The 24,890-nt window shown below is 46.0% G+C and overlaps 1 protein-coding gene across 6 annotated transcripts; it reads right to left on the bottom strand.

The window, feature by feature from the left end:
• Window positions 1-1,677: 1,677 nt before the first annotated feature.
• STK25 (serine/threonine kinase 25) lies at window positions 1,678-24,890 on the bottom strand. 6 transcript variants are annotated; one of them, XM_075716278.1, is made up of 12 exons: window positions 24,853-24,890; window positions 23,730-23,856; window positions 17,321-17,551; window positions 16,048-16,104; window positions 14,817-14,925; window positions 12,839-12,996; window positions 12,383-12,568; window positions 12,021-12,166; window positions 11,040-11,154; window positions 10,689-10,760; window positions 5,636-5,772; window positions 1,678-4,008 (listed from the first exon to the last, which is right to left on the bottom strand). In XM_075716278.1, the coding sequence occupies exons 2-12, from the start codon at window positions 23,778-23,780 to the stop codon at window positions 3,969-3,971; spliced, it is 1,302 nt and encodes a 433-aa protein (XP_075572393.1). In that variant the 5' UTR covers window positions 23,781-23,856; window positions 24,853-24,890; the 3' UTR covers window positions 1,678-3,968. The 6 variants fall into 6 exon arrangements, with proteins under 6 accessions (XP_075572393.1, XP_075572395.1, XP_075572394.1 ...); XM_075716280.1 differs by having other exon boundaries at window positions 24,857-24,877; XM_075716279.1 differs by having other exon boundaries at window positions 24,831-24,855.

Genomic DNA, 24,890 nt, shown 5'->3' with positions numbered 1-24,890 from the left:
CCTCTGGTACTAGCTGACCAGAAACTGAGAAGGACAGCAGACAACAAAAGTCCCTTCTCAGGTGGAAAATACCAAGCTCAAATGTCTGTGCATTTAAAATGCAGGAGCACAGGCTATAAAGGCCAGAATCTTCACTATTCCTGGCAAAACTGCTTACCTCTCACCTTGGCAAGCTTTCAAACCAAGGAGGATTTAAAGTGGCGTATCAGTTCTTCTGTGAAATACCATGTAGTATTTTAACTTTAGTAGAACTTTGCAGGAGTATTTTTTTTTTTTCTTTGCTACAAACACGAGCAGTTTCCTTAACAAGCACTAGGAAAGAACAGAATACAACTGGTCTTTACTCATTAGTTTCTTGCTAGCAGGAGGTACATTAAGGGATAGATGAAGCCATGCTCTTGGGACCTCATCGCTTAATACCCACGGTCTCACTTCATTTGAAAAAGCCATCATTTCTGGTAAACACTACCACTTTTCCCTGCTTCCTGCAGGATTGGCTGGCTGTCCTTCCCTCAGCGTAACAGTCCTCCTTCATTGCTTACAAAACCAGAACAAGTAAGTTTTTGCAGTAGTTCCTACCACATGTTTAATGCAACATACTGGAGCTGTTCTGGTGACTGCTCCCTTTATCTCCTGCAGTTACAAGAGTGACTCCCATTACACCAGATAATTCACCTCCCTCTCATATTGGCTACATCACCACAGCTTTATCTCTGCTGAATGGTCGGCAAACATGGCCGTACATAAGGCATCCAGCTGCACTCATACCGCTCAGGTGCAAGTGGAGTGTGGCTTGCATGCAGTGTAGTTACATACTTCATTGTGAAGGTTTAGAGAGACTGACAGTTGGGGAACGTTAATTGTCAGAGTTTTCATTTTATAAAGCAGACTTTCAGTCACCCACACAAAATACAAGCTGCACCCATCCACAGGGCTCTGCATGCTCACCAGAAGGTGAGCTTGTCGCCAGAGTGCTGCATGAAAACTACCCTTCCCCACTTCAGCTGCAGATGAGAAAGGCTGCACCATCACCACTGTCCTGTCACCAGTCTGTTGAGCAGAGGGGAGTGCAAGCATGTGGCATTTAACAAAATTCCCCAAAAAGCACAGTCAGAAATGCATTTGTCAGTCTCTCTTCTTGGCTCCAAGGAGAAAATAGCTGAGACAGTACTGCAGAACTTGACCAGAGAACCAACTGTAACCTTCACCTTTGTGTTTCTGCTTAGGGAAGGATAGGCATACACAAGGTTTTAAATGTGCTTACAATGGAGTCTCCAAAATGTTTAGCCTGTAACTGAGGTCACACACTCACAGAGTGGTTGTGGTTGGCAGGGACCTCAGGAGGTCATCTGGTCTAACCCCCTCTGCTCAAGCAGAGCCAGTTGCCCAGGACCATGTCTGGACAGCTTTTGATTATCTCCAAGGATGGAGACTCCACAGCCTCTCTGGGCAGCCTGTGCCACTGCTCAGTCACCCTCACAACTGCAAAGGGAAAAAGATGAAGGCAGAGATACCCTGTTGTCAGCTTTTGCAGTCGAACTGCAGCTCAATAAATAGACTCCAGCAAAAACTGCACTGAAGCATTCTTGGGAGCACAGCTACACTTTTGCAAACAGTATGTGCTTCCCTTAATACCAGTGTATGTCAGCAGAAAGGACTAATGTAATGTACCTTTCACAAAAAGTACTTAAATGGGTCTGTCTCACAGGTCACTATTAGATCTACATGAGGCAGGGAAGATGCAGGGAAAGACCAAGAATGCAAAGAAAAGCAGCTTGAACAAATACTTTTTCCCTAATAATACAAGGTTACACCAGCCTCATATGTTTTGTTACTTTATTGAAAGTGGCAGTTCCCTTTCAACATTTTTAGAAACTAAAACCATTGTTGCTTTGAATATTGGATGAAGTTTGTGGGGACTGTTTCCTTTAAAAAGTTTACTCATTACACTGCAGTGCATGTGAGTAATAATACAAGGTACCTTACTGACACGATTTGCTACCATCATCATGAACAGCAACTTTAAAAGCAGCAGGAGCCCGTCAGCCACCTTTCTGCTGGACTGCAGCTTCTAATTTCCACCTCAGTAAGTTTCCTGTCTATATGTTAACTCCTTCTCCTGAGGAAAAAAAAGGTTTGTTCTGTTCTTCATAAATGCAGGCTCCAAGATGGCTCTCACCACAGAGAGACACCACTCTGCAGCAGATCTCCAACAAGATCAAGCAGCAGCACCTCTTCTCCACTGGACAAGTTTGTGGTGTTTGCTGAGCCTGTATTTATCCATCAAAGGAAGAGTAAAGGATAGTCATAAGCTAAAGTGATCACCGCACACCAGGATGAAGGAATGTATGGTCCTTTTGAGCTACTTTTAGCCCAGCACTTAAAATCTGCAGGTCTGAATCAAAGTACCAAAAATCAAGCCTTGTTACTAATGAAGTGGCCTATCTTTTAAAAAAAATGCTGAACAGCTACAGCTTTTGTTCTCAGTGGCTTTGGGGTGAGTCACATCATTCACACACAAACACCCAAACAGAAAGATCTGGATGTCTAAGGTCTTGCTGACTTAATGGGAATATCTTTACAATTAGAGAGCAGATCTCTAAGCAACCAGCTATCAGAAGTTATTTTCCTAAGTCTATTTTTCTAGACCTTTAAAGTATAGATTTAAGATCTCTGCATTTACCTGAATTAAAATCTTGCTTTATAAACTAGTAGTATACAGAAAGCAAAGCTAGTTGGGGATGGCTCCACTGGAATATCTTAAGCAGCCAATGTGGCAGTAGATGCTTTAATTTCTCTGCTAGCAAACACCACCACAGCTTGTCAATTGGAGCAGAGCCCTGGCTTCAGCGAGTTGAGATCCCAGACTGAAAGAAAAGCCAGAAAGGGGAAGTTGAAAAGAAGGGGATGAAGGCCTAGAGCAGCTTTTGCAAACCCCCAGCCACACCACACGGATACCATTGCTGCTAGCCATCCAATTTATATCTTTCTGTAGACAACAGGTTTTGTGCCTCAAGAACTGCTACGCAATGTCGATCTGCCTTTTGAACTGAAGCCCTGTCAGTGCCTTTGGCTGTTGAGTTCCCATGTCCCCTTTTTTTAATCCTTCTGCACTACTTGGGCATGCACAGAGACTAGGACTGCCAAACCTGCGTATCTAGTTGCTTCAGTTCCAGAAAGCACCAAGGAAAGGAACTCCACCAACTCCCAAACCAGCTGTAACCAACTGTAACAGGGCCTTCCAGCCCCTGGAGACCCAGGGCAAGTTCTGTTGTTTGAATTAGATGAACCAAGGCCTAATACAAAATGATGTCCCAGAGCCCAAAAAAGTACAGTCAGCAAACCCATTCTCCTGTGAAATGACAGGCTGGGAAAGAGCAGCAGCGTATTAGCTCAGCTGCTGCTATACTTGAAAACTTTTTTATTACTAGTGTATGAAGGAGTTGAAGCAATCCTCCAGAACATTTGGAGAGCTGCTCTAACTTTCCCAGAGGCTGTAATGCATGGAGAACTTCCAAACAGACCTGCACTCACACATTACTGCTCACAAACACTTCTTTAGGAAGGGCAGGAGACTAAACCCATCAGACTTGCCTTTGAAACATATCTCAATGGAAGAGAATCTCCCTCTTTTCCAGCAGCCAGGCATTTACCAATAAGAAGCTGCGAATCAAACCAAGCCAATATGGATACATCCATAGGGAAACAATTAAAAACTGCATTGATTACATTGTAAAAACAATTAGACCACCCATCTCGGGTTCTGCAAAAGGTCTAAATCGTACTTGCATTGCAAACCCCACCCTGGGTTATGATGGAAACGTGTAATATGAAGGCGCTGAAATGTCCTGGAGTCCGTAACACAATGTTACATCCAACAGCAGATGGTGGTCTGGATTAGAGATGTAGTTCTTATGAAGCTGGAAAAAATCCTTCCCTCCTCAAAACAGCAGCAGGGAATGTAGGTGTCAGCGGACAGAGGTCAGGTGGTTCCGACTGTGTGAAAACCTGCGAGAAAGAATATGGGTGGAACTGGTCACTGCTGTCCATTTCAAGCCTTCACCTGGAAGACAGCCCACACACACTGCACCAGCCAGCGTGTCTGCAGATGAAGAGGTAAGTCTGGGTGTGTTTGTCCCACTCCCATTGTCACTACCAGTTTTCTAGATAAAGAAGTCTTGAAATAAAAAAACAGCAATTTAACAAAAAGCCAAAGCGGCACTTTTTTCATGCCTTTTAAGATTCAATGTTAGCCTGGTGAGAAATTTTGAGAACTAGTGTTTTACAGTAAGAAACAACCAGGGTCTCTGAGGTTTTGCAAACCTCAAAAAACCCCCAGTATCTTGCACTTATGCATCATCCAGTAGTGCCATTTCTAGGCTGACAGAAGTGAATGACACAAACAGCTGCCCTGCAGAGTCACCCAACGCACATCTGTGAGTACCTCCTGCTCAGCTAGAAGCTAAAGTTTCTGCAGGCATCACCAGGACACTTTCTGTGACCTTTGTGGGTCAGCCAGAAGAGACATCAGTGTTCTCTTTCCAGCTTTAAGTGATTATTAGATGAGGGACCTAAACAGACCCATAGTGTATTTGCTTGAAAGCCTGAATGACTTAGTAACAAAAGCCCTCAAAGATGGCCAGTATTTTCGGTCCTTAATATCTGAGGCTCTTTGCTTGACAGCATCTGATGGATACTTGAGCTACAAGACACAAAATACACCAGCTTAAACCCATCAGAAATAAATGCTTAGAAAGCCCAAGTTCAAGGGTGTAAAGACCGTAAACCTTGGGTTGTATTTACATTAGCAACCAGAGCACAGAATGGCTCCTTTGGTTACATGCACAGCAAAATACTTTACTTCCAGCCTTCTGACCAGTGAGAGGCCAAATGTTAAGTTTCTCAGCTAGTGACAAAAAGGCAAGATTTAGGTTAGTCTGCTGTGAAAGGGAGAAAATCCAAATTAATGTTAAATAAAGCCTGATAAATCTATGATCAGGATGTGACATTGTTGCCTGCACTACATGGATGTGACTGAACTACATGCCAGTAGTGGAGGCAAGTTTGATGCAGCACCTGCTGAGCAGCAAATAACTTAATTCTACCAGACTATACTCCTTCACTGGTTTAATAAGTAATTCACTTCAGGAAAAATAGTTTCCTGCTACCTGAAGCTGGGCAAGCAGAGTAACTGGCTGCACGTAGTGCTGTAAAGCACATTCCTTGCAATGAAACAGATACTATTCCAGAAGCAATCCCAATGACATTTTGCATAGTCCTTGCTACCTGGGTAATGGGACAAGCAGGACGTCATATATATATATATGTATATATATATTTATATATGTGCAAGATGAACGTGAATAGCAGCATCTTTCTGTGTTCTGCAACATTCATCTACGCTACAGAAACCTGTTCAGTGTGAGAAAGGACTTCTGAGGCAAGAAAAACTGCTTCCATTACATGAAAAGCAGTTAAAAGAAGTGACTTAGGGACTATTAGGTCAGCTGTCATCAATATTCACTTTTTGGGTGTCTTGACTGCTCAGCACCAACCTTTACCATAGCTATGGAGTAAGACAATGGTTTAGTTCACTGCCAGGTCCACCCCAGCTCACACTCTAGAGGACACTCACCTTTGTACCCGCTCCACCAGGTGTGCTATCAGTTTGTCAGAGATGCCTGGGCAGGACTCCTCAGCCAAGCTAAAGGCATTCTCCAGCTCCTCCATAGCTCCCACATTGCCTCCAGTCTGCTTGTGCTTATCTTTAAGCTGCAACACAGAAACAGTGCATTAGTTCCTTATCTCTGCAGAAAGCACTGGTCAAGCAGTGCAGTACAGACATTAAGTCCCTTTCCCTTTTAGTATGACTCCACAAGTACCCACATTCTTAAAAAAATAAAAAAGGGCTCTTTTTGTAGGTCAGGAAGATGAAAGTCCAATGTCTGGAGTTCAGATTTCCTCCAGGTGCTAATAGCAATTGAAGTCCTTAACAAACAGGCCCTGATACACTCTTAAACAAACTAAATTATATTAGAAATGGATCAACAGCCCTGAAATGGACCCGTAAGTTGTAACAGAACAAAGAACTTCAGCTGTATTTGAACCACTACCATCACCTTTGCTGCTAATGACAGCTTAGCACCCAGACACACACAAAGGCTTGCAGACAGGTAGGGCAGAAAATACCATAACACCAGGAGTTAGTCACCACCACTTTTAATAACCACCAAAAAGTCTGAGTTGCTTCTAGTGACTGGGAGGCTAAGGAAGACTACTGCCACGCTACAGATCCTGAGCCACTTGGCCTCCAACACTCCTCCCCAAGAGCTTTCCCCAGGGGGACAGGGGAATGAAGCCCACATGCCAAGACCTGCACGTGCAGCATCTGACCTAGATGAAAAGCCTCAGTTTGCATTTATCATTGTTAGTGCACTCCGACTAGGCCTCATCAGCCACAAGTCTACTTGCACATGGTTCCAGTTGTTAATTTGAAATAGTTAAACCTCTGTCATTAAGGAAATCCTGATGGGTCACTGATGCTGAGCCTGATGGAGTCTGTCATTGGAAAACCCAGTCACATCCTCTGCAGCATTTCCCAACCTCCTTCACACAAGCAGCTCATGCAGCAGTCCCTTCCCTACTGCGCATCATTATGCAATGAGCTGAACAAAAATCAAAACCTTTTGTTGAACAAGCAATGTCTGCCAGCTAACCACTGTCCAGTTCAGTTAAGCTCCCGTTAGGATAAGCCTCACAGTTCTTTGTCTGCAGTTCTAGGATCAGCCTTTCCTGTTGTTGGAGCTCACCTTTTCTCCATGGTCCAGAAAGCAGGACAATGTGATTGCTAATCCCCAGCTGGAGCCATCCCTGTGCTCCAAGTCCCTGTGGAGTAATTGCTGGAGGTGACTTAGAAATTAAACTTATATTCACATTTTTAGGAAAGGTACAGCATTAATGAAGCTTCCAGGGTGGAGTGTGGCTGGCATGCAACGAATCCATTCCACGGAAGTTCCCTAGGCCTGCAACCTTAGATGTCGGCAACACCAGGGGAACATGGTGTGTTGGCTCTAAAAGGAACTGCCCAGAGGGTGGAGCGGTGTAGAGACACCGCAGCCAGGCTCTGTGTGGCACCCCAGATGGGACTGCTGTGAAGCATTCTCCCCAGCCAGGGCAGCTCCTGTGCCCTTGGATTCCCCAGTACATGCCTTCAAGCCCAGAGACTCGGTCTATCTATGGATGTGGAAAAATGAACCACTTGTCGAAAAGTGGAAAGGGCCTTATCAAGTATTGCTGCTGCTTTTGGTCCCTGTATAGTCCTGACTGTGCCAGAACATGGCAAATGATTTATTGTAGATGTACTTACCAAAGGAATAGAGTGTAGTATAATGGAACACCACAAGAACTTGGGCAAACAATGGATGAATGAAGGACAACAGAAAAGGTATAATATGGGACCGTGGGCCAACAGTCTGTCATGTTTTTGACAAAATGCTGTCCTTTGGTAAACTTTGCTCATTATAATATCATTATACTACCAAAATACACCTCCATCCCAAAAGCTGCCCACCTCTAAGGTGTGACCACTCCTCACTGAGCTTGCACTTTGAATTTTTTCTAGTCTATACCTTTAAAAGTGAAGCAAGAAAATTTTACACCAATCATAGCAAAGGTATGTATGACTAGAGTCACTCAAGCTCCACCTGAAAGGTAAAAAAATAATATAAAACAGCCTAAGAGAGCGAGAATGTTAGGGAAGATACCATTGCGTACCACTCTGACTTCTGGGATCAGTCGACGGGCTGAGCCTCTCTTCCCCCGCATCGGGACGCCTTTGGGTAAGATTCAAATACTTGGTTATACCAAGTGCCTCCCTGGGAAACTTAGAAACTTCTATATAAAGTCACTTTATATCTTTTAATGCATTTGTAGCCAGGCTGTGTTACTCGTACTTTTGGTATTTGCACGTGCTTTGCAGACAGTGAATTTATCACCAGTAATCCAAAGAACCTGTGTGTCTGCTGCTTTAATAAACTACACTATTCATTAATCTAGCCATGACAATTCTCATTGAACATGACCAGATGCTTTAAGTGTGGCCGTGGTAGTTCATGGAACGTGACTAGACGGAAGGTGCCTCGCATTATTTGTGCATCCGTAATCATGATAGTTCAGTACACTGAACACGACCGGACTTATAATGACGAATTGAGCATCTCCCAAAACCTCTTAAACGCAACAGTCCCACACTGGAAACAAACGGTTCCTAGCCAAAAAGAGCTGCTGCCTCTTCAGTGGGGTAATTGCTCACTAACACAAAGTCTCAGCTGTGGGAGCAACTTGCATACACCTCTGCTCATTCAGAAGTGGCAGGAGGCATGGAGGACAAAGTCAACTACACATCAAGGATACAGATTTCTTAGGCCAAAATAGTTGTGATGCTAAAGCCAAGGATTTGGTTTGACATCTACCTGATCAAAGACCACCCTCCTCAGAGCAAAATGAGACACTGAGTCTGTCCTGCAGGTAAGTTGCCAGTTTATCATCAGCCTTTGATGCCAAGCCACTGACCTTTAGCTTGCTCAGCAACCTGTGATGTGAGCAGTCTGTTTTATCCTGTCACTTTCCACTGAAGAGCTTTCTGGAGGTTAGCAGTGGGTTAGAGAGCTGTACTGTGCAAAGCCTTACAGGCTGGCTTTTATTCACTGCTTGGCCCTCCAGGCCCAAATACCTTACCTTTCCTCCCTGCCCCAGAAGGGGCAGACAGGTTTCCAGATTTGCAGTTGCCCACATCTGTGTTAATGATCCACCACGGGTGGGTCATTTTCAATATTAACATCCAATAATACACATGCAGGGAAGGCATATAAAAGATTATGAACAGCATCTCAGTAAGATTTCAATTCACAAAGCCCAGCTTCAGCCCTTTTATGGAAAGAGGCAATCAAAACCTAGCAGGTCTAAGAGGCAATACACAACGGTGAGAAGGAGAAAGTCTGCTGTTGGTAGGAAACTAGAACTGAAGAGAACAACACACGCAACCAGCAGTGAAGCAGATTTCCTACTTGGAGAAAATTTTTCTTCCAACCCCCTGCTACTGCACACAGAAGCCAGGTTATTTCAGGGACTGCCCAGAACCTTCCTTGCACCTGATTTCACTGAGTGGGATCAGCAGAGCCAGCAGGGAAGTCTAATCAAAGGAAAGGAGGATCAGCAAATCTGGGGCAAGGGAGTCAAACTAGCTGAAATGGAAGGCCCAAGAAACCACTTCCTGCCTGGAACTGGTGCAGCAAGGTTGGTAAGGAGAAGCACGAAGATGCAGTCTTTGGTTTGGAGAACTCACAGCTCTGAGCTGCCCTTCCCCAGAAGGCTCCTGAACAGAAACGACTGAGAAGCAGATGTCAGTGATTATGCTGCTGGAACAAACTGCCTGCATCAGAAGCCAACTTTATCTGTTTTTATCTCATAGGTCTAGGCCTACAAGACCCAGACCATCTGCCTCATGCTCTGATCTCTGGAAGTCAAGCCCAGTGGAGTACAGAAGAGGCCAGTTAGCTAAACTCTCAATTTCCAAAGCAGTGCTGTCTCAAGAGTACTGCATGCCTGCTTTTCAGAATGACCTCTGCTTCCTGCCCTGCAGCAAACCCTCCTTCCACATAGGACTGTACCTGAGAAAAGAAATTTAAGTCCAGAGACTATTCCCTGAAAGAGCACAGCTCTCTGCTGGGCCACCCCTGGAACAGCATCAGGACCCAGAAGAGACCAAGTCATGAGGACGAGAGAAAGGGTCTCTGTGATGCAGCATCCCAGGAAAAGAACCCTGACATGTAGTGTCTGTGTCAGCGATTTCTTCCGAAACAGAACCTCCTCTCCTACACTCCTGCTGGAAAGAGCAACTGAAGCCAGTAAGCCCCCTTATGATTATCATCCTCTTCTCCTCCCTTAAACATCACCCAGCTGGAAAGACAATTCATCTCTGCTGATACAGACACTATCCCATCATTAAAGGTAGCTTTTACTTCAACTCCACACCCCCACCCAAAACACAAGGCAGGGAAACAGGGTGGATTTTCCAAACCCATTTTCTCTGTCTACCTTCCACAGGCCATGTGGTAGGTAACTCCTTAGTCTTGGCGTGCTAGCAATAGTGGGCATCTATAAACCGGGAAGATGGCCCAGTAACTGGTAAAGCCAGCTCCTGCTTTAATCCACCCATATTCCCTTCAGTGAGGCTGCTGTGGGCAGCAGCATATATAGCATGAGGGCAGGGAACATGCACAGTGACAGGCAAGCTCAAATACCTGCCTGCCCTAACAGGAGCTGCACTTCAGCTATGGGGACCAGGCACATCAAGGGTCCAGAGTTGCCTCGACATTAGCAAGCCTAAGACACAGATAAGAAACAGGTACTCCTCTACCTTATCCTCACCAGAAGAAAACACAGTACTGCTATGCTTCCAGGAATACAAGTGTATTGGAGAGGACACTCCAGGGACATACTCACTTTCCTAATATACTGTATAGACCTGAACAGAGGCACGAATGTTTCATATAACACGAATGTTTCATATAGTTTCATACTAACCCTAGTAGGTACCTCACCCCACCTCCCTTCTCCAAATCCTTCCCATCCATGCAAGGTACCTCTTTGTCTACAACCACCACAGACACCAAGAAGGTTCTACTCACCTCCCCAAAAACTGGGTGAACAAGTGTGGAGAGACACTGTGACCGCGGTTGCCTCTTGATGGGCTCAGTAGGCTGGAAAGCAACATGAGAAGTTACAAGCACAGGAAAAGGCTCCCTGGGCACGCAAACTACTAAACCACAGCACCTTGATGGCAGCAGCCCCCTCACCAGGTCTCAGGAAAGCCACAGATTGCAGTACCCTGATGATGTGGAAGAGGCAACTCTGGGGCACTAGCCCTTGATACCAGACTAAAGTAAATTTTAGAACACGAGTAACTGGTAGCTTCCCCAAGACCCTCAGAAGCTTGTATTAGTTCAGTCCACTTCTGAAGGAACAGATGGCAAACAGACCTTCTGGGAACCATGAAGAGCCATTCCTTTGTGCAGCTTGCTCAAGGAGTTGGGGCGAATAGTTGGTGGGAATGTCCAGATTGGACCCTGGTCTCCATCCTCTGTGTCTCCATCACTGCAAATGAAAAGGAGGTCAAGATAAAGCCTCAGCTCCATACACCGAGTGTTTTACCCATGCATTCCCATAGTCACAAGCTCTCCCCGACCTGATTGTCATATCACCACAGGGCTCCAGGCATTTCCCTATCCCAGAACAAATCCTAAAGAGAAACTGCTTCAGTCTCTACAGCCCATATACAGCACCACAGAGATCTGAGCCAAGTGCTACATCATGTTTCCAAATCACCACAACCACCTTTCTGCTCTAGCCAGCTTGAAGACAGTTTAAAGTAGTCGTTAAATTTAGGAGAATTTCAAGACAAGACAAGCTCACAATTTGAGGGGCCAGGCTTAGATGTTACAAGCCAACCTCTCGAGTCATTGGTCACTGGAGTCACTGCCACTACAGGTGAAGAGAAGCTCTGCAACACCAGCCTGGCAACAAAGTGCCCTTTCCTCACCCAAGGGTCATAGCCTCATTATCCTCCACATCAGTAGCAAAGCTCTCTGCCCACGAATACACAAACACACATACACAGCTGTTGCCACAGTTACCAAAGCCTGTAGCTCTTTGAAAGGCGATGAATTTAACTGAACAGGCATAAAATACAGACGAGAGCTTTATTTTATTAGTTATGCACATGCTAGATGTTTCTTGTTAGTACTTCTGATTCCTTACACTGAGCAAAGAGGCTCCACAGGTTAAGGTAACAGCCTGTTTCTTCAGGCAGCAGTCACCTGCTCTCACAAACAGATGCTCACAGGTGTCCCTGAGCTACCATAAGATTTCCAACCCAGGTTGGGAAAAGCTCCTTGCAGTAGGCTACCCCAGGGCATGCAGGGTATAGCAGGGGCATCCTTTGCCGCAGAACATGTACGTACATATCAGAATCGCCAGAACTGGAATCTTCTCCATGGCCCTCTGACTTCCAGCGCTTGAATCGATCTATCAGCTCCATTAGGAATGACGTTTTCTTGGTGTAGCGTGTGATGAACTTGTGCTTTAGCAACTCTTTAGCTGTCGGCCTCTGGAGCAAATAAGGAAAGCATGCTATATCTAACTGTCTCTGTACACTAAACATGCAAGTGCACTGACTTCAATTCTTGCCAGGCTTGCCCATCCATTCTGTAAGCTCAGTACTTCCTTCTCTCCAGAAGCCTTGCATCAAACAGTCTTCCTGCTAAATAAATCTTTGACCTCTGCACTACTTTACCCAAATTCACAGGTGGACAGAAGTACTCACAAATCTAGGATCCTTATTGAGGCAGGCTTCCACAAACTCCTTGAAGGGCTTGCTGTGGTGACCCTCAAGTGTTGGAGGGTTATTTTTGGGGATCAGGAAGAGAACCCTCATAGGATGCAAGTCAGAATTTGGAGGCTCTCCCTTTGCTAATTCAATGGCTGTAATTCCAAGGGACCAGATGTCTGCCTGAAAGAACAGCAAGAACAGTGACAGCACAGAACAGCAAGAAGCAATTCTGCAACATGGAAGTATGCAACTTTAGCACAGCCAAAGGGCTGATCACATAAAATCAGACAGGGTGTTTCATGTCTAATAGACAAACTTCTCCAACAGACCCTGAACCGTAACAGAAAAGTATCATTCTTGCAACAAACAGCACTTCCAATCCCTGTATTAACCCTAGCAGCATCTCATATATAGTAGCACCAAGTAGCAATCCTTCTGCTCCCAGCTCACCTTGAAGTCATAAGCAGACTGTTTGATAACCTCTGGTGCCATCCAGAATGGAGTCCCAACAAAGGTATTTCTCTTGATTTGTGTGTCTGTCAACTGTCCAGCCACTCCAAAGTCAGCCAGTTTCACATCTCCTTGTTCCGAAAGTAGCACGTTGGCAGCTGTTCACACAAATAAGCATTAAGTCCACTAGTTTCTGAATCATCTCCAGCCCATGCAGAACTGAATATTGAGAACAAATGGACCTCCTGTGGCATCCTCCTTTGCCCCAGTGAAAACCCTCAGCTCGGATTTCCAGCCTCAGACTCATTCTTGTGCTCTGACCTCTGCTGGGTAACATGGAACAAGTTCATACACTTGGCTGGATCAGAAGGGGAGTATTTCTAGGGTAGTAGCAAGGAGTAGATCTGAAGGGCCACATAATCAACTAGATGTGATTCCTGGCCACACAAAGAAGAGAGGGCAACATGGCCCAAGATACCTCAAATGGTCTTGATTTTTTTTCAGAGCAGCATTCAGCACAGGTGAAATAGCAGATCCAGTCCTGGTCTTGTACCACTTCCCACTCACTCAGCTTAAGACAGTGGCATTGCTCAAGTTTTGGGATGGTTTTTTTTTGTAGGACTTTTCATTCCGAGAGACACCCTACCTACAAACCTTCAGCATTGTTGGAGGCCAACAGTCCTGCATGGCCTGCAGCGCTAGCCACGTGTAGTCTCACATACACAACGGAATCTTTTCTACATACATCGCCGCATGAGGTTTCTCTGCTCTGCTTGTTCACATTCCCTCCTGCAGTGGGTCAGAGCAGTTAGCATCCAATGCTGGCCACATCTCCACAGCAACTGTCCTTCCACCCTCCTGCTGTCCTTTGATGCTCTGTGCTTGGTGTAAGACTGCTCTTTGGGAGGCAGATGTCAGGTCTCCCTACCCTGCATATAGCCAATGACTATAAAAATCAGTAACAGGATAAGCTGACACAAGCTGCCCTGATTTTCTAGGGCTGTGAACTCTGCGTGAGGACAGCTCACCTTCACAATAAGTTATAACCATGATAACGAGCATACACAGGCCTTGGGGTCCAGCAGTAAAGCAAACATCCAGACATAACTGGGAGTCAGCTAAAATTTGAGCATGCCTTTCACTGACTCCTTTGCTTTAGCCCCCTGCCTGTCCAAACTACTGTTGTGGTTTAACCCCAGCTGGCAACTAAGCACCACACAGCTGCTTGCTCACTCTCCCACCCCAGCTGGGATGGGAGGGAGAATCGGAAGGGTAAAAGTAAGAAAACTCATGGGCTGAGATAAGAACAGTTTAATAATTGAAATAAATAATAATAATAATAGTAATAGTGAAAAGGAAAACAACAAGAAGAGGAACAAGACCCAGGAAAAACAAGTGATGCAATTGCTCAACACCCACCGACCGACACCCAGCCTGTCCCGGAGCAGCGATCACTGCCCCCTGGCCAACTCCTCCCAGTTTATATACTGAGCATGACATCATATGGTATGGAATAGCCCTTTGGTCAGTTTAGATCAACTATCTTGGCTGTGGCCCCTCCCAGTTTCTTGGGCACCTGGCAGAGCATGGGAAACTGAAAAGTCCTTGACTAGCATAAGCAGTACTTAGCAACAACTAAAACATCAGTGTTATCAGCATTATTCTCACACTAAATCCAAAACACAGCACTATGCCAGCTACTAGGAAGAAAATTAACTCTATCCCAGCTGAAACCAGGACAACTACAAATGCCAGAGAAGACCTACAGATCCTTACTGTTACTCTAAACCCTGAAGACACAAAAAACATGAGTTGCAATAAAATGACAAGCATCAGATTCAGAAACAAGCAACCCAACAGGAAAAGCAGCACTAAGAAACAGTCTTTGAAACCTCTCAGATTATTGCTGTGTAATACTTCTCAATCTTACGTTAATAACATCCCTTACAAGAAAGAGAGCTGAGTTATCCACTCTTACCTTTGATGTCCCTGTGGATCTTCCTCTCGGAGTGTAGATAATCCAAACCCTTTAGGATTTCTCTCAGGATAGTAGCTATGTAAGTCTCCTCCAGGGGTCCCGGCTTCAGCTGATAAAGGGCAGAAGGATGACTTAAAGGAGAGTGACTGATGTCCTGGATTTTCCAGCCTCTCAGTTTGTTACTTGGAAACCTTGGCCAAGCAGGTCATATTCAGCAGGAAGCACCTACTGCATGCCTGGTGTGCATTCTGCAAGCAGAATGCTGGACTTTGCACCTGACAACATTAGACAGAAAATCTTTGGGGCGTTTTCTAATAGTCTATTAAAGGCTTTCCAGACAAACAGCAGGATGCTCATCTCCCACTTTGGCCTGAAAATACATTGGTGAACAGAACATCTTAACAGTTTCTCTTGTTCAAGTCTCTCTGCTAGCATGCAAGAACCGAATTTCAGCCACTGCAACAGCCCAGAGACAACTTCTACCCTCTGGCTGTGGAGTATTGTATCAAAGCTCTTCTCCTTTCCATCACTTCTAGTCTAAACAAGTCCTGCATTCTCAGTGCAATAACTGAGGTTCTGATACTAAGATGACTTCTGATGATGAGAGCCCTGCCACACACCCTTCCTCCAAGTCAGTGCAAGGATCAGCAGTTTTCACTACATGACCTTAGGTTACTGCTCTGGAAAAACAGGCTTTATTGTCCTACGGAGAAAAGCAAAACCCTGTGACGGAATACAGCACAACAGAACTTTGCCCATGTGTTCTGCATTTGTATTCCCTTAAAATCTGGGGTAACTTGTTAAATGTAATTTTTATTATCAAACACCTGGGAATCCTGATCTTAGACCAGGTCCCTGCTGAGCTTGATGCCATGCAAGTACCAAACAATACCACGAACTCTTTGCAGGCACAGAACTTTGCTTAGGTGAAATATGGATTCGCACTGCTCAAAACCAACTGGCTGCTGTCATATTTCAGTTCACTGGCTCTTCCCATTGTAAAGCAGCAGAGCATGCTGGAGAACAGTGCTTTGACAGCTGAGCTCCGTGCAAACGTTTCCTCTGTCCTAGGATATGCATAACCAGCATGTCTGTCCTGCACTGCCTACCCTTCAGGTACAGGGCTGTCAAAAAGACGGTAAGAGGCAAGTGAGTGTCTGGCTTATGGGCATTTCACAAACCAAGGCTCCAGCCAACGTTTTTCATGGTCCAGAGCTTACCATGTACTTACCAAATCCAGTGCTGAACCGCCTCCTAGGTACTCCATGATTATCCACAGCTTAGTGCCCTGCAAGCAAGAGCACAAATCGAGAGCAAAGACAGTAATAAAAGCAGGCAGAAAAGTGAAACACTCCAGAAGCAGCAAGACACACGAGTAGTCCTGTACACAGTCCAAGAGATGCAGCACACCGCAACTCTCAAGAGGCTCAAGGAGGGAGCTCCCAGCTCCCTCTTTCCTGCTGACACAGCATTATAGCGTGGACCCGCCCCCAGTACATTTCTTTCTCTCCATCTGCAGTTTTGTCTGAGCAAGCTTAGTGCCCCTACAGGCACCAGACTACACAGCCCACAAGATAAGCATATTCTTAGGTTGGAGCCATTAAACATCACTCCAACAGATCTAGCACATCTTCTTGACAATGATGGGGAGCTTTGCAGCCTTTGATCTCATTAACAGGACTGCCCGCTTGAAGGGTATGATCAGCAAGACACTCTCTTACTCCTCAAGAGGAGAGATTTCCAGACTCAGGTTCACAGGGTCCTGGTAGGAAATAAGCAGCAGATCCATGAAACCACAGCTTGCTTGGTGTTTTCAGTAGAAGCCTGAAAAAATGCATTATGGCCTTTGAAAAATATGTAAGGAATAATCAGGATCCAAAGAGCTCAAGAACTGTTTGCTACAGACCCAGTGTTATATACACCTCCAGCAGCTGGTATGCAGAGACCACTGCTGGTCATCACTACTAGTAGCTTCCCCATTGGGGAAGCTGTTCCTAAACCTGTTCTCAACGGAAGCGGTATCAGCACTCCTGTGAAGACTCAGGTCCTGTTGTTTTCATCGTTTCTCATGAAATGATGATCACAAGGTCACAAAGTACAGTTTCAAACTCCTCTTCTTTCCAGAGGCATAAAGCCCTCAGTGGTACTACCTTAAAATTGTGGCATTTTGGAAAAGTATTCTACAAACTTCCTTTCAAGAATGGTCTAACAGGGGAGAGGTCAGCCTCTTCAGCGAATAATTTTCTCTCCAGTGAAGTGCCCTGCTCTTGGGACCACACTGTACCGGGCACCTCATTTCCACATGTTCTGCAAGTTAAAGCCCAGCCTCCTATTAAGACCACATAAATGCAGTGAGCAGACCCACTGCTGTTCCTGCTGCCACACTGACACTCACAGATTGGGCACCTTTCAGTGCTGTATGCTACCATCACCTGCAGCACCCACAGAGAAGCCCACCTCGTTCCCAAACTGCTGGCAAGAGAATTGCCATGGCTTTGTCCTACCTTCAAGTAGGAGCCATAGTACCGGGTGATATAGGGACTATCACACTGGCTGAGCACTGTAATCTCCTGCTGAATGTCCTCAATTTCATCCTCAGCCTCCTCCAGATCAATGATCTTGATAGCAACCACTTCCTTGGTGCGGTTGTCGATCCCTTTATACACTTCACCAAACGATCCTTTGCCGATCCGCTCCAGCTTGGTGAACAGCTCCTCAGGATCCACCCTGGAGTGCTAAACCAGAAAGCAGAGATGGGAAAAGTCTGTGAAGTCCCAAAGCAGCCTGCAGAGCGCCATGCATACCCAGACAGCTCATCTCCCTATCTATGCATCTACTGTGTGGTTTAACTTGCCCGAAACTCACATATCCTAAAAGGTCTCCACATGCTGAGAAACTTAACACAGAACATACCCAAGAAGAGAACTAAAGGAGCCTTTTACATAGGCTTTCCACCCCTGCAGTGGGAGAGGAAGGAGAGAGATGCCCAGAAGGAGAATGTCAGCAAGTATCTCTACGGAAAGTGTCAGCTCCTTTGGGACAGGACTGCTCAACTACAAACTGGTGCCAAAGCAGCTCCATAAGCAAGCACTTGTTCACACTTGAATAAAAAGGCAGGCAAGGTGTACCAGAACCAGCCTTCTTTTGAAGATCCAGATAAGAAAATGGGCACAAGCAAGAGGCCATAGGAAGTTCACAAGGATGTTTCCCTAGTCTGCTTTCCTGCATTCAAAGATTGGAATGATTTGAAAGATTTTCACCCTTCCCTACTTGTTTGGAGGGTGAAATACTCCGGTAATATAAATACCAGTTCACATTAGCTGTCTTCTCTGCTGCAGCCTGATTTCCAGGCAGCACCCAGCCCAGCTCTCTTCAGACGTTTGCAGAGGGAGCCTCACATCTTTTGGAAAGTCAGCAGCAAGGAGGCCAGACACCTGCCTATCCCAGAGGAGACAGGAGAGCTGCAGACCTGCTTTTCTGGAACAGCCTCTCCTCTGGCTGGCACTCCCAGATGCAAAAGCAAATAGCATTTCCCTCATTAGATAAGCACATCAACTGGGAAGCTACTAACATGATCATCATTGGAGAAATACTGACTCTTTAATAGCAGCTTCAAAGTTAACTCTTCATTAAGATGAGTATGGACAAGAAAGGAAAGAAATCAGAATCATTTTCTGATGCTATTTCATTCTGTCCAGCTGCAGACCAGGAGGTCCTGCTCTGCTTCACACTACTAAAACGCTCTTTGTGATTAGCTTTTCTGCCTTCTAAAAAAAAAATAAGTCTAGTTTTAAAAAAAAAAAATAATCTGGAAAATATGGCCTGAACTACAGGAAGTGGCCAAGCCATTACAGTGAGTTTTCCACACCCGGAACTTCTCAGTCTCACTTCCAATGCATCACCCAGAGGGACCACTCCCTTGCAAGGGGCTTGAGCTGGCAGAGATTTTATCTGAGAACAGGGCAGCTGCATTTTTCCATCTAACACCAGGTTCTAGCAGCAGGCCATCACTGAGCAGCCTTAGGTGCTGCTTAATGATTAAGCTAGCCAATCATTACAGGTTGTTTGCCTTCTGTGTCCAGTGCATCACTATATGGAGTAAGCCAGGCCCAAAGTGAGCTTTACAGTCAGCTCACTCAACAGGATTTCCATGTGCATTCCAGTCCAAGATACAGAAGGATAATGAAATATCCTTGTGCATCCATGGCAACACCCAAACAGGCTGTACTTTGAACAAATGAACTGGAAACAGACTGGAAGGGATATGCAGAGAAGAAAGGAACTGGAGATACATAACAGGGACTGGAGAGAGGGAGGCGGGGGGAAAGGAAGAGGATTTAAGCTTGAGAAATGCCAGGAGAAAACACAAGAATGATGACTGCAGCACAAGGAGAACAGTTTGGCTAGTCCAGGCTCACAAGAGGCCAGAAGCCGTTTCCACGTCTTGACCAACTTACAGGAAGGGGCAGCAAGGTGGCCCAGACGTTACCCTCCACAGTCACCTACTGCACCGTAAAAATGCCACTCACCACATCAGCCACTCCACACATCAGGGAAAGGGAGAGAAAGAGTATCATCATCTAGAAGCATCTGGCCAGCTGGTAAATGAAACACTATCCATGTGAACCCTGCAGGGAAGCAACCCTGCAGGAAAACCTTCCTCCCCTCCCATGTAGGTAATTTTTCCATGAGAAAAGAAATGGCAAAGTTTAAGTTACTGCTCCCCTCCTCAGCCTGGCAAGGCACATCAAAGAATCAGGACTGATTCTTCAAGACCAGGATATTAAACATAAGAGCACCGGCTACTGCAGGCAGCTTTTGGGACAACCATCATTTTATGTATCAGGCTCTGTAATCATAGACAGCTTCATAAACAAGCTTCTGTACTTCGATGTCAGTTTATCCTGTTTTCTGCGGAACAAAGCAGTTCAGACCTCTCAGGTGACAGGGCAAGAGTATGACTCTACGGAGGGCCTGAAGACGTGCATCCCTTGACAGAGTTCCCAAAATCACACAAGTCATATCCAGCAACAGCCAGAACGTAGTGAACAAGTATGAGGCAAAGTGGTAGTCTCATTCTAGTCATGGTTATAGTCTCCTGGATGCCTGCTGCAGACCAGAGTCTGTTAACAAATTTCTTCACTTTCTGTAAACACAGAGGAGGAAACAGGCCCATCCCCAATTCAAGAAGGCCAATGCCTACCCAGTGGAACACCTTGAGAACTACCATTGTGGACACCACAGAAGACACTGCCAGGTGACATTTTTATGGAAACAATTCCAAATTCCAATGACAAACTAACACAAATAAAATTATGCTACCCTGCAGGACATGTGCTCAGAAAGCTCTGGTCCAGTAAAAAAGTTCCTGTTGGAGCTGCCACATGGTAACTCACAGCTGATGAGCAAACATTCAGACTGATGGGCATACAAAGCCTCACCGAACAGCAGAACAAATGCAGTTATGCCAGGAACGGAGAGCTATGCAAGTGCACCGCTCCATCAGAAAAGCAGCACACTGCCACACTCATGGGGGCTCAAGCAGGGGGGAACAGGGGAGGAGAAGAATGCATTCTGTGTAGCCTGACTCTCCCCTACCCCAATAAATTTGCATCTGCAGAGCACTGCAATAAAAGGTGTAACAAGCAGGATCTTTCCCTTTTCTAAATATGAACTGATCTCAGTGCCAGTCTTGTCAGAGAACCACCCTGGCTGCAAATCCATGTTCTGGAGCTGCACAGCTACAAACACACCTGAAAGACTTCATTAGTAGAATGTAACAGAATCCAGATGAAATGCTTTATACCTGCATAAATAAGCACAGATAACCCAAAGAAGCTTGTTAGCACCTGTTAACTTTGCAACTGCTCATCAGCTTGGGATCTTTCCATTTTCTTCCACATTCACAGAACCCACCAGGACTGCACAATGGAGCTCCAGGCCAGAGTGTGAAGAGCTAGCTGACCAGCTGCTGCTCCTTGTTCCACTACAATACATAAAGCTTTTAAGGGATGGTCACCTCAGCATACCTTTTTGCTTGACTGACTGTCAATTACACAACAGTTCTGGAGCAAAGCGCCTCATGCAGTCAGACACTAGAGATGGGTCAGTCAGGCATGAACAGGCTTTGGGGGGGAAAGCACACAAAGCACTCTCTTGGTTGTACATGCAGAAAGGGGAGGAAATAAGTATGAGAGGGATGAGGACAATCTACTCGTAATGTGCTCCACTTCTGCCCTCCAGGATCTAACCACACAGCACAGAAAAGAAGGATACTCTGTCATGACAGGTGTGGGGGTGTTTGCCATCACGACTGATGATGCCATGTTTTAAAACAGAGCGACTTACTGCAGACATCAGGAATTAAGAATTGCAGTGTATTTTGAGACAAGCCTGGCAGTAACACCAGCTGCTTCATGGGGAAAGAATGGGTTTGGCAGCTCTGCCACCTCCACCACCTCCAGCTGCAGAGACATGATATCCACAGCCTTTGAGAGGAGACTAGAGAAGAAGGGTAAATATCTAGCCTCGTTTCAAAGCTACTACCTGGAAAGATAAGCTGCATATTGGGAACAGAAGAAAATACCCTTTGAACTAGCTCAAGGTGTTCTCTCTGGGCTGTGTCCGTCTGGATCTCACTCTCAAAAGCATCATATTCAGCATCGCGAGCAAGAGTCACACCTGCATCTGCTGCATAAAACACTGAGAGGTGCTTAAACCCTTTTGGAAGTGAGAGTTCCTTGGTCTGGGGCGGGGCAGGTCAGGATCAGAATCACTGTTCTATATGGGAGAAGTCTGTAACAGAAAAAGATTGTCAAGGCCACAATACTTTAAGAGCTGAAGCTGACTGGGAGTGGCAGCCTCAAAAGGTTTATATGAACTACAGCAGCTTTTAGTGTTACTTCTGACTGGAGCACTTTCCAACCAGCCAAACAAACAAACATCATTTTCCTCTGCCAAACACAGTGGAAGGAGGAAGTTGATTTTAATAAACCTCAGCTACTGACCTTCTTTCCTTCATTACCTTCTCTCCTCCCCAACTTCCCATCCAGCATTGCATGCTACACACTAACCTCTGGGCCACCAACAGAGATATCTGCAACAGGCACTATGTTCTCTTCGGGGAAATCAGCTTTGTATCTGGAAACATTTGAAAGCTTCCCTGTCTATATGAAATTTGTGCACAGCTCTTTCAACTGATAAACCTGAGACAGTTTTGAACTTCTGCAGTACAGACAAGAGGGAAGTTTGTGTTCTAACTTTGAAACACATTAATTTGTCTGAGACTCCCCACTTGCTTCACAGATAGTAAGTATTCTTTTGCTTCAAGGGAGCAAAGCATTACTTAGCCAGAGAACTTGAACGGCTTCTTCAAGGTCACATAAGGAACAACAAAACTAGAAACAGAGCTCAGATCAGAGCTTTAAACACAGTAACGCAAATATATCATCTAGCAGATAGAGCTCCCAACAAAGACTGGAGGCCCACTGTGCTGTATGTACACAGCAAAGGGCAGCCAAGAAAAGAGAGCGCCAACTAGCTGAGGCAGGGAAATCGAGGCACAGAGGTAAAGCATCCTGGGCATTTGCCGAAGGTAACCCTGCACATCAGCAACAGAACTGGGAATCAAAGACAAGTCAAGCATCTGACATCCCAATCCAAGTCTTAGTCTCTCAATTTTCACAGTACCTCCCACCACTTCCTAAACTCTGGTGAATAGAACTTCAGGCCAACTCCTCCTGCCCTTACAGCAAACCTCAGCTACATAGATTACGAGGTCCCATCAAGGATTCCTGAAGAGACCTGAGGAAGGACAACACAGACTGCTTTCATATTCCAGGACCAGACAGAGAGTCATGGGATGATAGAATCTGAGAATGCTTTACATTTGCGTAATAAATTCAGAGATGAGACCACGGGAACTCTGATAAGCTTCATTAGTAAACGTTGTATACAAAAAAGCTTCAGAGCAACCTCCTCTGTAGCTACAGAACTCAGTTCTCAGTCCTAACCAGACAGTATCCTTTCCTATTCCTTTCATTTCTCTCCCTGTACTATGACTCACTCAGGCACTATATTTGGATTTATTCTATACACACTTTAGGGAAATAGTTTATGTGAAAGACAGCATGCAAACTTAGACACATTGCAAATCAATTTTAAATCAGAAAAGGCTTGGAGAAAGTATCATCTCAAAACACTAAAGCTTTTAGTATTATAATTCTACACCTAGGAGCAGAACAAAAAAATGCCAAAAATTCTCACAAAACACAGTTTAACAAGACCTACATTCAGTATTGACATCTGCCAATAATCAAACACACCCCACAACCACATTCAGAAGAAAGAAGATTCAAGCCAATACTATTAGTGTGGTTTAGCTTTTAGTCCCAAGTCGTGACATCATCCTTCCACATTCCTCTTATGAAAATGTCATCACAACAACAGGATTTAATCACATGCACTGAGGCTGGTATCCCTCTCAGAAGAGTTAAACGTTCAGTATCAAATATCACTACCTCTTATGCATTAAGGTTACAAGCACTGTTCTTCTCAGGCTACTGCTAGGAACACTTCAGTAAGGTATGTCTGGCACAGCCTGCTCACATAGCTTTTCTGTTCCCATTGCTAGACTTCCCCTCCCAAAAATACTCAGAGAGCCAATGATTCCTGTCTCCCTAAGAAGAGCAAAGTTAACCTCAGAGAAAGGCAGAGACATTCCCTTTCTATATGGCTGACAACCTAACACTGTCAGCCCAACACCACCACAGAATAAGACACAAATCAATTGACTAACAGGAGTAAGTCAAGATGTGTGCAAGAGAGATAAAGAGTGGCAAAATGTGATTTTCTGGGGGTGTTATGTTTGCTCTCAATATAAGAGTTTAAAACAAAATTTTAATCGCCACTTACCTGGCTGGCAAATTCTCTCAAGTGAGCCATGCCTACAGGATGTTCAGACATCTGCTTTTGCAAAAGCAGGGAGGGTTGGGATGTTGTAGCACAGAAGGAAAGCAATGCTTTCTCATCCACTGGTCAACTGTGACAAGCAAGAACACAACAGCTCTAACTCGAGGTTCTCAGAGCCTGGCTCATTCCCCAAGAGCTACCTTCATCTTTTTTCTCCTCGATTTGCAGTTCTCCTTGAACCTACCAGCCCATTCTAAGCATGCCAGCCCCTCCTTGCAAACCCCATTTCTCAATTCTTTCCAGACATGCCCTCCAGACGTATCAAGGAACCTCACTTTAATGATGTACACTGACAAAGCCTCAGGCACCATTTTCACCACCACCACCACCATGCTCCCCGGTATTACAGTTGCCCCACAGCACTATCCCCTCATCACCAATCCTAGCATCTTCCCCAGCACAGCCCACAGCGTTATCCTCAGACACCCCTTTCCTCCTACTGCTCCCCAGTAATCCTTTCACTGAGGGTACCCCTGCACTCCCCTTCTCCCCAGTACACTCATTTGCAAGGCTCAGCTCCCCAATGCACCTCTTCCTCCCCAGGGAACCCCAACCCTACACCATCCCTGGGCACTCCCCCCCCAGTGCTCCCCAGTTCTGTCCCCAGACCCTGTGCTTCTCAGCAACCCTCTCCACAGGGGTCCCATCCACACCCCAGCAACAGAAGAGCCCCAACACAGCACGACCCCTCAGTCCAGCCCAGTCCCCTGAGGGCACCCCCGGCCCAGCCCAGCCCTCTCCAGGGCCCCCTACCCCAGTGCTCCCCACACGGCACCCTCAGCTCCCCACAGCTCCCCTCAGTGTTCCCCTGTCATGGTTGCCACACGTCCCACCGCCGTCGCTCAGGGCCCCTCCCCCCAGTCCCCTCAGGGACAGCCCACTTTCCCCAGAGCCCCCAGCCCCATCATGGCCTCCTCAGAGCGGCCCACGCCAGCCCCCTCCGTAGGCCCCCTCGCCCCGCACGGCCCCCTCACAGCCCCTCTATTGCGCATCCCCGCCCCGCACGCCCCCCAGGGAACCTCCCGGCCCCGGGCGCCGACGCACCCCGCCGGGCAGCCCGCCGCACCTACGGCCAACGGTCCCCCCGCAAAGGGCGGCGCGGTG

This window comes from Pelecanus crispus, chromosome 9 (assembly GCF_030463565.1).
Source record: "Pelecanus crispus isolate bPelCri1 chromosome 9, bPelCri1.pri, whole genome shotgun sequence".
Classification (NCBI taxonomy): Eukaryota; Metazoa; Chordata; class Aves; order Pelecaniformes; family Pelecanidae; genus Pelecanus; species Pelecanus crispus.
Note: the sequence above shows the minus strand (reverse complement) of the source record. Positions and strands in the feature narration are given on the sequence as shown.

Bases quoted from the DNA above. Each gene is read 5' to 3' on its own strand.
- STK25 (XM_075716278.1), bottom strand. From the start codon at position 23,780: ATGTCTGAACATCCTGTAGGCATGGCTCACTTGAGAGAATTTGCCAGC. The intron at 14,926-16,047 runs GTAAGTACATGG...GCCCTTTATCAG, and splicing joins GCGGTTCAGCACTGGATTTG to CTGAAGCCGGGACCCCTGGA. The intron at 5,773-10,688 runs GTGAGTAGAACC...TCTGTGTTGCAG, and splicing joins TTCACCCAGTTTTTGGGGAG to CTTAAAGATAAGCACAAGCA.